At 35.7% G+C, this 14,543-nt stretch overlaps 1 protein-coding gene across 14 annotated transcripts in view; it reads left to right on the top strand.

Moving 5' to 3' along the window:
- The window catches only part of NEK1 (NIMA related kinase 1), a 223,970-nt gene extending 210,651 nt beyond the window's left edge, over nt 1-13,319 (top strand). For 9 of the 14 annotated variants that reach the window (XM_024245862.3, XM_024245853.3, XM_054554711.2 and 6 more), the window contains 5 exons: nt 21-172; nt 4,741-4,946; nt 5,955-6,085; nt 6,248-6,380; nt 12,046-12,087. In XM_024245862.3, the coding sequence (XP_024101630.2) occupies nt 21-172; nt 4,741-4,946; nt 5,955-6,085; nt 6,248-6,380; nt 12,046-12,074 (651 nt within the window). In that variant the 3' untranslated portion in view covers nt 12,075-12,087. Of the gene's footprint in view, nt 1-20; nt 173-4,740; nt 4,947-5,954; nt 6,086-6,247; nt 6,381-12,045 lie in introns of all 14 variants that reach the window. The other 5 variants (XM_063723724.1, XM_024245861.3, XM_054554703.2 and 2 more) reach the window with 1 other exon arrangement.
- Nucleotides 13,320-14,543: the final 1,224 nt, after the last annotated feature.

Below are 14,543 nucleotides of genomic sequence, written 5' to 3'. Positions count from 1 at the left end.
TTTGTTGATTTTTATTTTAGTTGTTAAGGACATGTTCACTTCCAGATCTCTCAAAGCTGTTCAGAACCCTTATGGATGTTCCCACCGTAGGAGATGTTCGTCAAGACAATCTTGAAATAGATGAAATTGAAGATGAAAACATTAAAGAAGGACCTTCTGATTCTGAAGACATGTAAGTATGATGTCATTAGTAAACAGCATTAAAAGAGTTTCTGAATTTACATGTAAAAAAGAGGGGATAACTTACCTAGCTCTTTTTTTTTAATCATTCACCTCTGCTTTTATGTCTTCTGTGTATTGTTTTTATCTATTTTAAGAGACAGGGTGTCACTCTATCACCTAGCTGGAGTGCAGGCTGGACACAGTGGCTCACACCTACAATCCCACCACATTGGGAGGCCAAGGCAGGAGGAATGCTTGAACCCAGTAGTTTGAGACCAGCCTGGGCAACATAGTGAGACACCATCTCTACAAAAAAATTTATTTTTTCTTTTGAGATGGACTGTTGCTCTGTCACCCAGGCTGGAGTGCAGTGGCATGATCTTGGCTCACTGCGACCTCTGCCTCCCAAGTTCAAGCGATTCTCCTCCTCAGCCTCCTGAGTAGCTGAGATTACTTGCCACCACACCTGGCTAATTTTTGTATTTTTGGTAGAGATGGGGTTTCACCATGTCGGTCAGGCTGGTCTCAAACTCCTGACCTCAAGCGATCTGCCGACCTCGGGCTCCCAAAGTGCTAGGATTACAGGCATGAGCTACCACGCCTAGCCAAAAAAATTTTTTTAAATGGCCAGGTTTGTTTCCACATGCCTTGTAGGTAGTCTCAGCTACTCAGGAGGCTGAGGTGGAAAAATCACTTGAGCCCAAGAATTTGAGGCAGCAGTGAGCCATGATCATGCCACTGCACTCCAGCCTGAGCAATAGAGTGAGACCCTGTCTCAAAAATGAAAAATAAATAAGCTGGAGTGCCCTGGCATGATGATAGCTCACTGCAGCCTCCAACTCCTGGACTCAAGCAATCTTCCCACCTCACTCTCCCAAATAGCTAGGATTACAGGTCTGGGACTGGCCAAGTTAATTTATTATTGCAGAAAAATAAATTGATAAATTTAGTGTAGCCTAAGCGCATACTGTGTTTATAAAGTCTGTAGTAGTGTATAGTAATGTCCTATGATAAGTACCCTGTAAAGTTTACCATTTTTTATCTTTTATACAATGTTCTCCCTGTACCTTTTCTATGTTTAGATATATTTAGAATAGACAGATAGCATTGTGTTACAGTTGCTTCCAGTATTGAGTACAGTCATATGCTGTACAGGTTTGTAGCTTAGAAGTAACAGGCTCTACTATATAGCCTAGGTATGTAGTTAGCCATACTGACTAGGTTTGTGTAAGCACATTCTATGATGTTAGCACAACGATGAAATTGGCTATACCAATGCATTTCTCAGAATGCTTCCTGTTGTTAAGCAATTCATGACTGTGCTCTACCGTTTCCCAGGAGAATGACCAGAAAGCTCCACATCTACCTCCTGCCATGTATGATTTCAAAGCCATGGCAATGGGGAGTTAGCAGGTAGACCACTTTTGTTCGTGTGTGTGTGTGCACATGTGTCAGTGCACACATGTTTTATGCATGTAATTGGATTGTTTTCACAAAATTGCTTTCTTTGTGATTCATGGGGAATCCTGAATCTAGGAGAGAAATTTAACAAGCAATACCTCTGAGAGCTGTGAGGAGTGATAGCCCCTTAGATTGTGCACATGTACCCTAAAACTTAAAATAAAAAAAAATTTTTTTTCCATTAAAAAAAAAAAAAAAGAACCTTCCTTTACCTTGTTCAGTGTTGGTCAGCCCTCTCAACCCCCTCAGACAAATGTTACACACTTTTTGGGGTAATAAAACCAGAGTTTCCTAGAGTAAGGTGAGAAGGTACAGTGTGTTCAAATCACCTGGAGAAAAAGTTATAAAATATTAGAAATTTTATAATTTATTTTGTAATTTCTTTGAACTTGTTTCTGCTTTTTACTTTTACCTTTGGGAAGAACTTGTATTTTGATCTGATTGAAAGTATTATATCACTCTCATAATGTTTTCTTCTGTAATGAGTTACGTAGGATCGATGCAGCTGGCACATTTTATTTTCTGGTTTTTGGTTCTTTTTTAAGCCTTGCCCTTGCTTCTTAAGTTTCTGGTGAAACTTCATTTTTAAAAGATTGCCTTTTTCATTTTTCCTAGAGTTCTGTAGATTTTTACTAATGACCTTACAATCTAGAAGAAAAGTTACCTTTTTACTTTTGTTTCTTCTGCTTGACTGTGGTCGTTAAACACTGAAATATGTGTTCTTATTAATCCTATTGGAGAACATAACAACAGTCAGGATTTCTATTGCTGATAAACTGCTAACTACAATTTTTTTTCCCGAAAAATTTATGAAATCATTTCTTTTTATCTGAATGAACTACAGGTTACTTGTGGCTTGTGTTCTTTTATTTTTTTCTCTCTTCTAAGCTGCTAAGTTTGTGTTATGCATGTGTTCTTTTAATGAACAATTGATGACAGAATTTTATTTTAAAACTTAAGTTAGAAGCCTTTAGTATTAATTGAAAAATTTGAAAACCAAGTTGTTTTTAAAGTACGTTATTTCATATTGTTATAGGGATATTTCACTTGATGTTTGTCTTTGGAAAATTATTATTATTATTATTTTTTGGTCTAAACTTTAGTCAAGGTTTTATAAGAAAGCCAACTAAAAACTGAATTCAAGACCAGATTTTTTTAAGTACCTTAAAGTTTTTTGGTGCTCATTTAGTAAAAGATCTTAATCTTCTCATACTTTCTTACAGTGGCAAGCTTAGCTGCCTCAATTGAATACCATCTGCAGAGGGCACTAATTCCTCTAGGCCAGCCACTAGATGATTTTATGAACAGGTCAATATTTACTCATTGTAGTAATGGTACATAGCAGGTGTGCATGCTACGTTGATCTTTTTTTTATAATAAAATTTTTTTTGGGAGATAAGGTCTCACTCTGTCACCCTGGCTACAGTACAGTGCTGCAATCATAGCTCACAGCAGCCTTGGACTCCTGGACTCAAGCAGTCCTCCTGCCTCAGACTCCCTAGTAGCTAGGAATACAGGCTCATGCCACCACGCCTAGCTAAGTTTTTTGCAATTTTTTTCTAGAGAGGTCTCGCTATGTTGCCCAGGCTGGTCTCAAACTCCTGGCCTCAAGCAGTCCTCTTGCCTCAGCCTCCCAAAGGGCTAGGATTACAGGCATGAGCCACTGCACCCAGGCTAAATTAGTCTTGTAATTATATATTAAGTTAAATGCTACTAGTGGGATGATTCAAGAAGTTAGACACTATTTTCTCATTCTAATTAGATGCTTTGCTTTTCTATAGCTCCTACAAGTCAAATTATAGGAGTTTGTATGTATAAGTACAAAATAAAGATATTTCTACATAAAAAGATTATTTACTCTTTCTATTAATGGAATTTATATTGACAGTCTTACACAATAGTGTTTATATTTTAGTTCTTCAGTAAATATTTGATTTGAGTCTAAACTTTTAGAAAGGCCTTAATTAGCCCTTGTGTCCTGTTAAGCATTGCCTTCCTGATAGATGAAATCCTCGGCTTAGGTACATAATCTCTTTTAGAAGTCTTCAAACATGTAAAACATCAGTTAACTCCTTTAGTCCACAAACTTTTCCATTTACAGTCCATGTTAGGAGAAAGAAGCAAATCATAAGAGGAAAAAAAATTTTCTGAGTATGTTTCTCGGATATTACAGAAGTGGTCAAAGACCTAGATTTCAGTGCTCTGTCATTTACTGACTATGTGGCCTTGACCAAGTCATTTAAACATTTTGGTTCATAGTTTTCATGTCTCTAACGTGATTTTTTGTGGATAAAATTTGAGTAATAGGATAAAACTGTTTAAAAAACAAAAGTTCTGTATAAATGTAAGGTATTATTTATATATTTATATAAGTTATTTCATTCCAGCATCTATAATCCCATGAAAATAGAATTAATATTCTGACCAATACTTTGGAAACAAAATTCTCCAGTGAAGAATTATGATGGTTGGTATAGGCTAGTTATACAGAAAATCTATTTATTATGTATTTTAGAACATTTTTAAGAATAAGCATCTAAAGATAAGATTTCTGGTGACCATTTTATCACTGGGTCATCCTGTTAACATGAATATAAAATTTCCCAAGTATTTCTATTTCTAAAAGTTCAAACGCCCAATGGGCATGTATATGGAAAGCCTTTTGTATAGTGTCTAGCTATTAGCCACGTGGATATTTTGAAAATTACAAAATTCCATAAAAGAGAAAATAATTTACTATTATTTGTTTTAGAGAAACTTCTATAGTCTGGCCTGTTAAAATATCAAAACATTGTTTCAGAATTTAAGCAATGAGTAACATTGATAGTTATGTGATTCTCTTTGGCAAGTTGGGATCATTTTAAACAAATCATCTTCTGGCTTATATATTCCAGAATATGTGTTGTGTGATATATTTATCAGTTGTATTCATCCTCAACTTACTGGTGAAAAACAATGTAGGCTTTTTCCAGATTTTTTGTTGTCTACTATTAGGATTTTTTAAGAAGTGCCTACATATTGAGTAGAAGTAAAATTTCAGTATGAGGTAGTTTTAGTTGTTTAACTTGGTAAATTTCAGTATGTTTGAAACTTTTAGTTATACTTTTTAAATTTCAGTGTGTTTGAAGAAACTGACACAGATTTACAAGAGCTGCAGGCCTCGATGGAACAGTTACTTAGGGAACAACCTGGTGAAGAATATAGTGAAGAAGAGTCAGTCTTAAAGAACAGTGATGTGGAGCCAACTGCAAATGGGACAGATGTGGCAGATGAAGATGACAATCCCAGCAGTGAAAGTGCCCTGAACGAAGAATGGCACTCAGGTGCATGATCAGAGTTTTGGACCTTTTTCTTTTTCAGTTTACAAATATTTCAAGTAGAGTATATTTTTCTAATCTCTGCTATGAACCATTTCCAACTTTAAATACAACTGAAGCATGCCTCTGGGTCTCTCCCCTTTTTTCATTCTTTTTCTTTTCATACAAATGTGTGATTTTCCATTTTTTTATTAAATTTTTTATTTCTTTCCTATTATGTCAATGCTTTTTTGAACCATTTTTATTCTAATCTCCATTTATTGACTGATTTTTCCAGTAATAAAGATAATAACGTTGTTTTCTTGGCATTCTATATTTTAGAAAGAGCTTCTGCATATATTAATCAGCAGGGTTAACACTGAAAGCAGTTTTTAAAGTACTAAAAACTCTTTTCGTAAATTTGTAAACTTTCTCTTTCATAATATTACCCCTAAGATGCATAGAAAGTGTGTCTGTTTCAATAACTATATTATATTAATTTAGGAAGAAAAGCTAAAGTGAAAAGACTAAGTAATTTTTTTTCAAAGTATGTTGAGCATGTACATGACAAAACATATTGGCCATTTATACTTTCTAGGTGCTTTCCTGAAATGTAATGATGTGTGTCTTAGGTTGTCTACCTTCTGCAGGCTTTTCCATGGTATTTACCGTGTTTATTACCAACTTTTGAAAACACTAGTTAGGGTTAGCTGCTTCAAAGCAAAACATGGAGGTGTGCTTTTTCCACTTTTTTTTTTTCATTTAAGTAACATCTCTAGGAGTGTTTTGATTCCAACCTGATTTATGTTTTATATCTATAAAGGAAAAGTAACATTCTTGTTTAGACAGATTTATACATTTTTTTTTACCAAATAAAGGACAAATACTAAAATGACAAAAACTGTTTATAATAAAAGTAGAAGTAGTCTATTTCAATGGCATTATTCATTTGTCATGGAATTTTAGTCTATTAGGGTATGAGTTATTTTATTCAGTCTTTTTAAATCAAATCTCTATTTTAATTTTGGTTTTTAGATAACAGTGATGGTGAAACTGCTAGTGAATGTGAATGCGATAGTGTCTTTAACCATTTAGAGGAACTGAGACTTCATCTGGAGCAGGAAATGGGCTTTGAAAAATTCTTTGAGGTTTATGAGAAAATAAAAGTAAGTGAAAAGTCAATTAAAACACTTAAAATGTGCTATGTTTGAAGGTTAAAGAAATGTTGATAATCTGTATTGGTCATTAAATTTATTATAAATAAAAAGTGAAGTCTACAATTAGAGAAAGTTATTCAAATACTAATTTATATTTGGAATTTGGTATAGGCTATTCATGAAGATGAAGATGAAAATATTGAAATTTGTTCAAAAATAGTTCAAAATATTTTGGGAAATGAACATCAGCATCTTTATGCCAAGATTCTTCATTTAGTCATGGCAGATGGAGCCTACCAAGAAGGTAAGATTTCCTCACATGTCTGTATAATTTTCAGTAAATGTGAGAAAAACAAGATGATACATGTATATGAATCAGCTTACATCACATCCATTTTGTGAAATCTACTTGGGAACTATATAACTTTTAAGCAACAATAAAATTAACTTTCTCATGTACTTTTACTGATCTGTCATATACTTTTACTGACTTAAGTCCTTTAAGTCCATATTTTTAATTTAATTTACAAGTAACCTTTGAATGAGATTTTTAAAAATCTTACTAGATAGATTTTTGGACAGCTCTAGCAATTAGAATAATCCTAGCCAGGTGCCATGGCTCATGCCTGTGATTCCAGCTACTTGGGAGGCTTAAGTGGGAGGATGGCTTGAGGCCAGGAGTTTGAGACCAGCCTAGACAACATAGTGAAACCCTATCTCTACACACACAAAAATTTTTAATTAGCCAGGCATAGTGGTGGGCACCTGTAGTCCCAGCTACTCAGGGGACTGAGGTGGGAGGATTGCTTGAGCCCAGGAGTTTGAAGCTGCAGTGAGCTGTGATTGTGCTACTGCACTCAGCCTTGGTGACAGAGCCAGACCCTGTCTCAAAAAAAAATAAAAAATAAGATTATAAATTAGAATAATTCATTTTTTTGTTTTTTTGAGACAGAGTCTTGTTGCCCAGGCTAGACTGCAGTGCCGTGATCTCGGCTCATTGCAACCTCCACCCCCTGGGTTCAAGTGATTCTCTGCCTCAGCTTCCCAAGTAGCTGGGATTATAGGTGTGCACCACCACACCTGACTAATTTTTGTATTTTTAGTAGAGACAGGGTTTCACCATGTTGGCCAGGCTGGTCTTGAACTCCCGACCTCAGATGATCCACCCACCTCAGCCTCCCAAAGTGCTGGGATTACAAATGTGAGCCACTGTGCCTGGCCCTAGAATAGTTCTTATCAAGGATGTAGTATTAAATGTTTTTTGTGTGTGTGAGATGGAGTCTTGCTCTGTTGTCCAGGCTGGAGTGCAGTGGCACAGTCTCGGCTCACTGCAACCTCTGCCTTCTGGGTTCAAGTGAATCTCCTGCCTCCTGAGTAGCTTGGCCTACAGGTGCTATCACGCCTGGCCAATTTTTGTATTTTTAGTAGAGATAGGGGTCTCACCATGTTGGCCAGGCTGGCCTCGAACTCCTGTCCTCAAATGATTCACCCCTCCTTGGCCTCCCAAAGTGCTGGGATTACAGGCGTGAGCCACTGCACCTGGCAAAACTTTTAGACACAAAAAGCAATATGTAAAATTTTGAACAAGAATTTATTTCTAGATTATTTGCCCAAACATTAATTTTATTACTTTAAATGTTTAATTCATAGACTAAAATTGAGGGTTTTAAATGTTGATGCATAATTTTAGCGATAAAAATGTTTATAAAATGTATTTGTATTCCATACAAAATTTGTTTGCATATTCATACAAAAAAGTCTAAGATTGCGTTTAAATATATATATGTATATAGTAAGAGAGAAAATTAAGTTTTAAAAAAAGTTTGGGGAAGTCAACAAATTGGACAAATGAACACGAGCAGTATAACATGAAGCCAGGAATGAAGAATACAAACTTCATGTTCAAAAGGTTTCCACATTTTCTAAAAACAGGAAACAAATTTGGTGCTGGTCTTTCTCACAAAGCAGAAAACCTCATTAATTACATGAGTCACAGTATTCATGAGACAAAACATTTTCGTTGCTCAGAGGACAGCTATTTTTGGTATTGAAACCAAAGGAACAATTTTCCCATGATCTTTAAAAAGAGGGCACTATCATACAGTGTTCCTCAAACTTGAATAACATTTGGATCCCTTTAAGGAGCAAAAAATATTTTTTTCAGGCACAAGAATCCAAGGGTCTATAAACCCCAGTAAAAAAAAACTCAAGTCTTAGTGGTAGAAAATTTGTGTCAGTTGTGAATTATTACTGTAAATACAACAGATGTTGTATTTCTCTAAATATTAAAAAATTTTATCAAAATGAAAATATAAAAGGTAAACATTTTCTGGTACTTGTGGATTTCTTATTTTATTGAGAGCTTGGACTTCATTTTACAAAACAGTGCTATAATGGAATGAAAAGCATCCTCAGTAATTTTTACAATATTCAGATTTCATGAGGCTGTTTCTCATATGTCATGCTGTAAGTTAATGGCACGAAGCCAGAGGATGATTCCATTTCAGTAATTCTGTAGAGTGTATCAAACCAATTCTATTCATATTCAGACTATTCCACCTCCAGGCGGTTCTCCTTAAGTATTGTTTCAATAGAGCTTTTCATAAGTAATCAGCAACAATGTGCTTGGGGTTCAGTTTTGCTCAACAAGTATCTGGAGAGCTTTTAGTTTGCCTTGCCCCTTAAGTGGAGAACTGTAACAATCAACTTATTCACAAGGTAGAATTGACATCCTCTTTTGACAACTGAGTGGCTTCAAAAGGATATACGCCTACACAGAAGGCCATTTCCCCTGCAAAGGACCAAGAATCAGGCTAGGTTAATACACCACTCAGGAAGCAATATCAGATTTTCTCTAGTACACAAATGAAAAGGGAAAGAGAACCCCAGAGTTCTGTATCATAAAGCCTGACTAATTCCTTCACCCTAGAAAAAATGTAAAGCAATTGAAGATGCCTACCCTGGCAATCTTTGCTAAAACTCTTAGTACATACCATTACAGCAGGTGTAGCTTAAAAAAAAAAATTTAGTACAGCCCGTAAAATATTGTAACTTACTACTATAGCTACTAAAGAAACTGGTTATAAAATGGATATTGAATTATGGGGCTGACTTGCTGTTTTGTATTGTTAATCATGAGAGTTAAATGAAATGACTAGATATAGATTTCATATTCATTGATTCAGAATAACTGTTTTGCAGTCCTTCTTATTGGAAGTCAGTAGAGCCCATATATAGCTGTTCTTTTTGATTTGGGGAGGTTTTTGGTGGGATTTTTTTTTTTTTTTTTTTCCTATGGAGACAGGGCCTTGCTCTGTCACCCAGGTTGGAGTGCAGTGGCATGATCTCAACTCACTGCAACCTCCGCCTCCTGGGCTCAAGCAGTGCTCCCACTTCAGCCTCCTGAGTAACTGGTACTACTGGCGTGAGCTACCATGCCTGACTCATTTTTGTATTTTTTTGGTAGAGATGGCATTTCACCATGTTGATCTCAAACTCCTGGCCTGAAGCTGTCCTCCTACCTCAGCTTCCCAAAGTGTTAGGATTACAGGTGTGACCCACCACACCCAGCCTACCTATCTTACAGATAGTTGTCCAGACAGCTATCTTTTAGGCCACATCTAGGAGATGATAAAGCCATGTCATCTGCATATGGTACTTACACACTTTTATTCTCTGTGTTGGGGAAAAGGGAGAGTAAAGAAGGGAAGGGGTAAGCAAAATCTTATCTTACTCACCCAAAAGTGACATCAAGTCATTAAGGTACAAGTTAAAAAGAAGACTGTCAAAAACACATTTCCGTTTTATTTCACTGGAAATTATATAAGTCCTGAAAAGACAGCCTCAGCTATTTAACTCTCCTGATACTGTTATGATGCAGGTTTGGTAAGCATCAATATCTTTAGCCATTGATAAAGTTAATGCTTTTTTGTCCATAGCTAGATACTATCCAGAGTCAGAAGTCAAATAGAGCTAATAAAATGTGTAAGCGATTTGATAGTATTCCTAATAAATTCTTCCACAAGGAGAGAAGGAGTGTAACAGCTGTGGCCAGTGGCAACCTGGCAGAGGCTACCATGTTCTCACATTGAGTATTAGCATTAGCGGCCCAAGTTTATAGATTCTTCTTCTTTTTTTTTTTTTTTTTTTTGAGATGGAGTCTTGCTCTGTCGCCCGGGCTGGAGTACAGTGGCATGATCTTGGCTCACTGCAACCTCCGCCTCCCAGGTTCAAGCAATTCTCCTGTCTCACCCTCCCAAGTAGCTGGGATTACAGGCATGTGCCACCACACCTAGCTAATTTTTGTATTTTTAGTAGAGACAGGGTTTCACCATGTTGGCCAGGCTGGTCTCAAACTCCTGACCTCAGGTGATCTCTCTGCCTCGGTCTCCCAAAGTGCTGGGATTACAGGCATGAGCCACTATGCCTGGCCATTATAGATTCTTAAGAAGGAGACACATACCTTCTCTTCATATTCATTTTAGGTGGAATATTGGGCTGCGTTTATGTAATAAAATTTTATACATCGGCTAAAATGAATGAATTAAATTCCAACTATCAATATGGATAAGCCCCACAAACATGATGAGTTGAATAAGGAGAATATTACACCGTTTATGTAGTGTTTCTAAACAATTTTATTTAGATGTGCATGTACGTAATAAAAATAAAAGCAAAAACCCGTGAGCGGGAAGAATACACATCAATTTCAGAGTACTGAAAATGCCCCTGGGGAAGAAGAGAAGGCAATAAAATTGAGAAAGGGTACTCTGCATCTGTAATACACTTTTACTTAAATAATCCAAACCACTATGGCCAAAAGTTACCTTTTGTTAATTCTACATATTATGGATGTGTGTGTTCATTACTTTCCTGATTATTTGAAAAGTAAGTAAATTATAGTACAGTGATAAGTGTTACCTTGGAAGCAATAAAATGTATGTAAGTTATAAAGTAATGATCCAACTACATTGATGGTGACAGGATAGGTCTTCCTAGGGGAGAGGACATCAAAGTTGGATTCTGAAAGACGAATGGGAATTTAATGCAAATAAGTACTCATACATGGAAGTATGCAAAATGTAGTAGGGGAACTATAACAATTCAGTGTTCCTAAAGCATAAATTATAGGGGCAGTTAAGGAAGGTGGGGAATGAAATTTGGTAAGATGAGAAATATTTAAAAGGCCAGATCATGAAGGGCTTTGTAATCCACGTTAAGGAGTGTGGCTTCCATTTTGAGGCAGCAGGGAGCTAACGAATGTTTTAAGCAGTGCAGTGATTTGACATGACCCTTGGATTTTAATGAAAGATCACTTTTGCTAGAATGTGGAAGATAGTGCTTGCATATAAGATTAAGTTAACCAGTCTGTTTAATTCACTTGATTATAATCTTTAGAATTAAAAAAATTGAAAATAACAAAAATGCCTATAAATAGTAATGGTTAATTATGTCATATCCATTAAACAGAATACTGTGCAGACATTGAAGTCAACATAGAATATATCCATGATTTATTCTTTAACATTTTACTGTCAAATTTTTATCATATTGAAAATCTGAAAGAACTTTACAGTGATCACCCATGCACCCACCACCTAGATTCTAACATTAGCATTTTCTAATCTTACATTATCACTTATGTATCCACCTTTCCATTCACTAGGGTGTTTTCAGTGGAAAACCTATGTTTCAAAACTGCATTTTAGTGTAATTTTAAAAAGATATTTGTGTATGCATAGGAAAGCATTGTGGGAGGATTTATATAAAGTTAACATTGGTTATCTTTTGCTTATAGATGATTTTTGCTTCCCATTTTATTCTTCATTGTATTGTCTGAATATTTTACAATGAATGTGTGATAAAATAATTTTTAAAGTATGTTTAAAACTACATTAAAGCTCTTTTCCTTTAGCATGAACAAGAATGGGTTTTTTTAAAAGTTAGATACAGCTTGATTTGAAATGAAGTCAATTTTTTTTCTTTTTTCTACAGATAATGATGAATAATCCTCAAAATGTTTTTTAATCCTCAACTATATGAAAGCATTTGAATTTGGCTTATCAGAATAACAAGCTTCAGTGGGAAATACAGCAATTATTTATTTAAAAAATCAGATTTAAGATGGACTTGCTTATTGCATGAAAAAGATGGAGAAACATGCCATTTTTCAATGAAGATTCTAATATTTTATCTATTTTGTTCATTGAATTCCATGGTTAAATCTCATAAAATATATACTTTATTAAATCATCCAACCAAAGCATAGGAAACATTGACCCAGAACCTGACTTAATGGTTTTGAAGATTTACTATGCAATAGGGTAACTTTGAGTTTCAGCAAATGTCTTTAGGTTGAAGGAATTACCCATGTCATGAAGGACCTGTCTGTGGTTTTTCAATGGAGTCTTTAAGCATGATTTTTTTTCTGTCTAGTACTTGTTTTCATTCTGGCCAGCAGTTCTACATTAAATCACCTTGTCAAGGGCTCTGTTTAGATCTATACATTTTGAAGATGAAATTTTTAGCCTTAAAGTTTATATTCTCAAGTCCTTTTACAATTAGTGTGTCTCCTGAACTAGCACACAGGCTGTAGAAACAGTCTTAGAAATCATTGAAAGATTTGATTATGAAAGAATAGCAAAATTATATTTCCTGACATATAAAAACTTGGTTTAATGCCTTTATTTCTCTTTAAGGACCAGAACCAGGAATACTATATCGAAAAATTAGTTTGTGGATTTAACATTGACCTAGCATATAGCTTAAAGTTGCTCTTTTGGTTTTTAACTTCCTCCATACATAAGCTTCAAGGACAATAAGATGTTAAAAAGGAGGAAATAATTATTTTTATTTTGACACTGTGACAGTTTTGGTAACTAGGATCCTAGGGAGGGAAATGTTTGCCAGTTGAACTTCTTTCCGTTATGAGAGGATTTAGTTAGGTCATTAAGATGATGATCACACAGCTTCAATCACAATATGCCAAGTATAACCTGGTTTCGTTAGAGGTGTCTACGGTCCAGATGTTCTTCATAATAAAAGCAAAGTTTTTGAACCTCTGAGTACAAAGCAGGCTGGTTGGCATAATATGTAATTTGAAAAATAAAATCTTATCTTGCAGCACTATCAGTATATTGAATTTATTATGTATATTATTTCTAATATCCAAAACTAAATACTTGATTTTTTAATGTGTGTTTATTTTATGATATTGCTATTAAATTTTTATTATCTACCTGAAGTATATCGATTGTCTTTTATTTATTATTTTACTTTTCTCAATAGAAGGCTTTTACATCAAGCTGATAATACTTTTGTTGGTTTTGTACCTGATGATTTCTTTCTTCATAATGGAAGAAAATGAATTCTGTACTTTAATTCTTTACAATCCTGAAAGATGGGCATGATTTTGGGGAGGTTATGTGTTAATTCTTAAACTATTACAACTATTAGAAAAGGGTATAATATGGTAGAAAAAAATTGTTTTAGCCATATTTCAAAAGATGTTGTATGTGCAGGAATAAGGATGATCAATAGGATTTGTGCCATCTCCAGTCGATTAGCAGTGTTTGACTCTGGAGAGTTGTTATGGAAAGATTATGCCAGTGAGGAAAAGGGCTATTTTTCAGTAAGGTCTGTTATAAGTGTTGGAATTGACATGTGGAAGCATCTGTAGATTCATAAATGTTAGCATTAAATGGGCTATCGGGATAATTCTGTCTTTTCTCCATTTAACATGCAAGGATATTGAGTTGAACATGAAATTAAGTCACTTGTGTAAAGGGTCAGGGTCAGAGCAGTTTCTAGGTCTTACACTGTTATTAGTTGCACATTCTTATCTCCCCCAGAGAATCAAAAAGAATAAATTTGATAGGAATTTGGGAGGCCGAGGCAGGTGAATCATGAGGTCAGGAGTTCAAGACCAGCCTGGCCAAGATGGTGAAACCCCATCTCTACTAAAAATACAAAAATTAGCTGGGTGTGGTGCTGGGCATCTACAATCCCAGCTACTCGGGAGGCCGAGGCAGAGAATTGCTTGAATCCAGGAGGTGGAGGTTGCAGTGAGCCAACATTGCGCCACTGCACTCCAGCCTGGGCAACAGAGTGAAACTCTCGTCTCAAAAAAAAAAAAAAAAAAAAAATTGGTAGAAAATAGTACACCTGGCATTAATGCATTAAGAATTCTACAGGCCAGGCACACTGGCTCACACCTGTAATCCCAGCACGTTGTGAGGCAGAGGTGGGAGGATCACTTGAAGCCAGGAGTGTAAGACCAGCCTGGGCAACTGAGTGAGACCTCATCTCTACAAAAAAACCAAATTAGCTGAACGCAGTGGTGTGCACCTATAGTCCCAGCTACTTGGCAGGCTGAAGCAGGAGGATTGCTTGAGCCCAGGAGTTCAAGGCTACAGTGAGCCATGGTCATGCCACTGCTCTCCTGCCTGGGCAACAGAGCAAGATTCCA

The sequence above is a fragment of the Pongo abelii genome, chromosome 3 (assembly GCF_028885655.2).
Source record: "Pongo abelii isolate AG06213 chromosome 3, NHGRI_mPonAbe1-v2.0_pri, whole genome shotgun sequence".
NCBI lineage: Eukaryota > Metazoa > Chordata > Mammalia > Primates > Hominidae > Pongo > Pongo abelii.
Note: the sequence above shows the minus strand (reverse complement) of the source record. Positions and strands in the feature narration are given on the sequence as shown.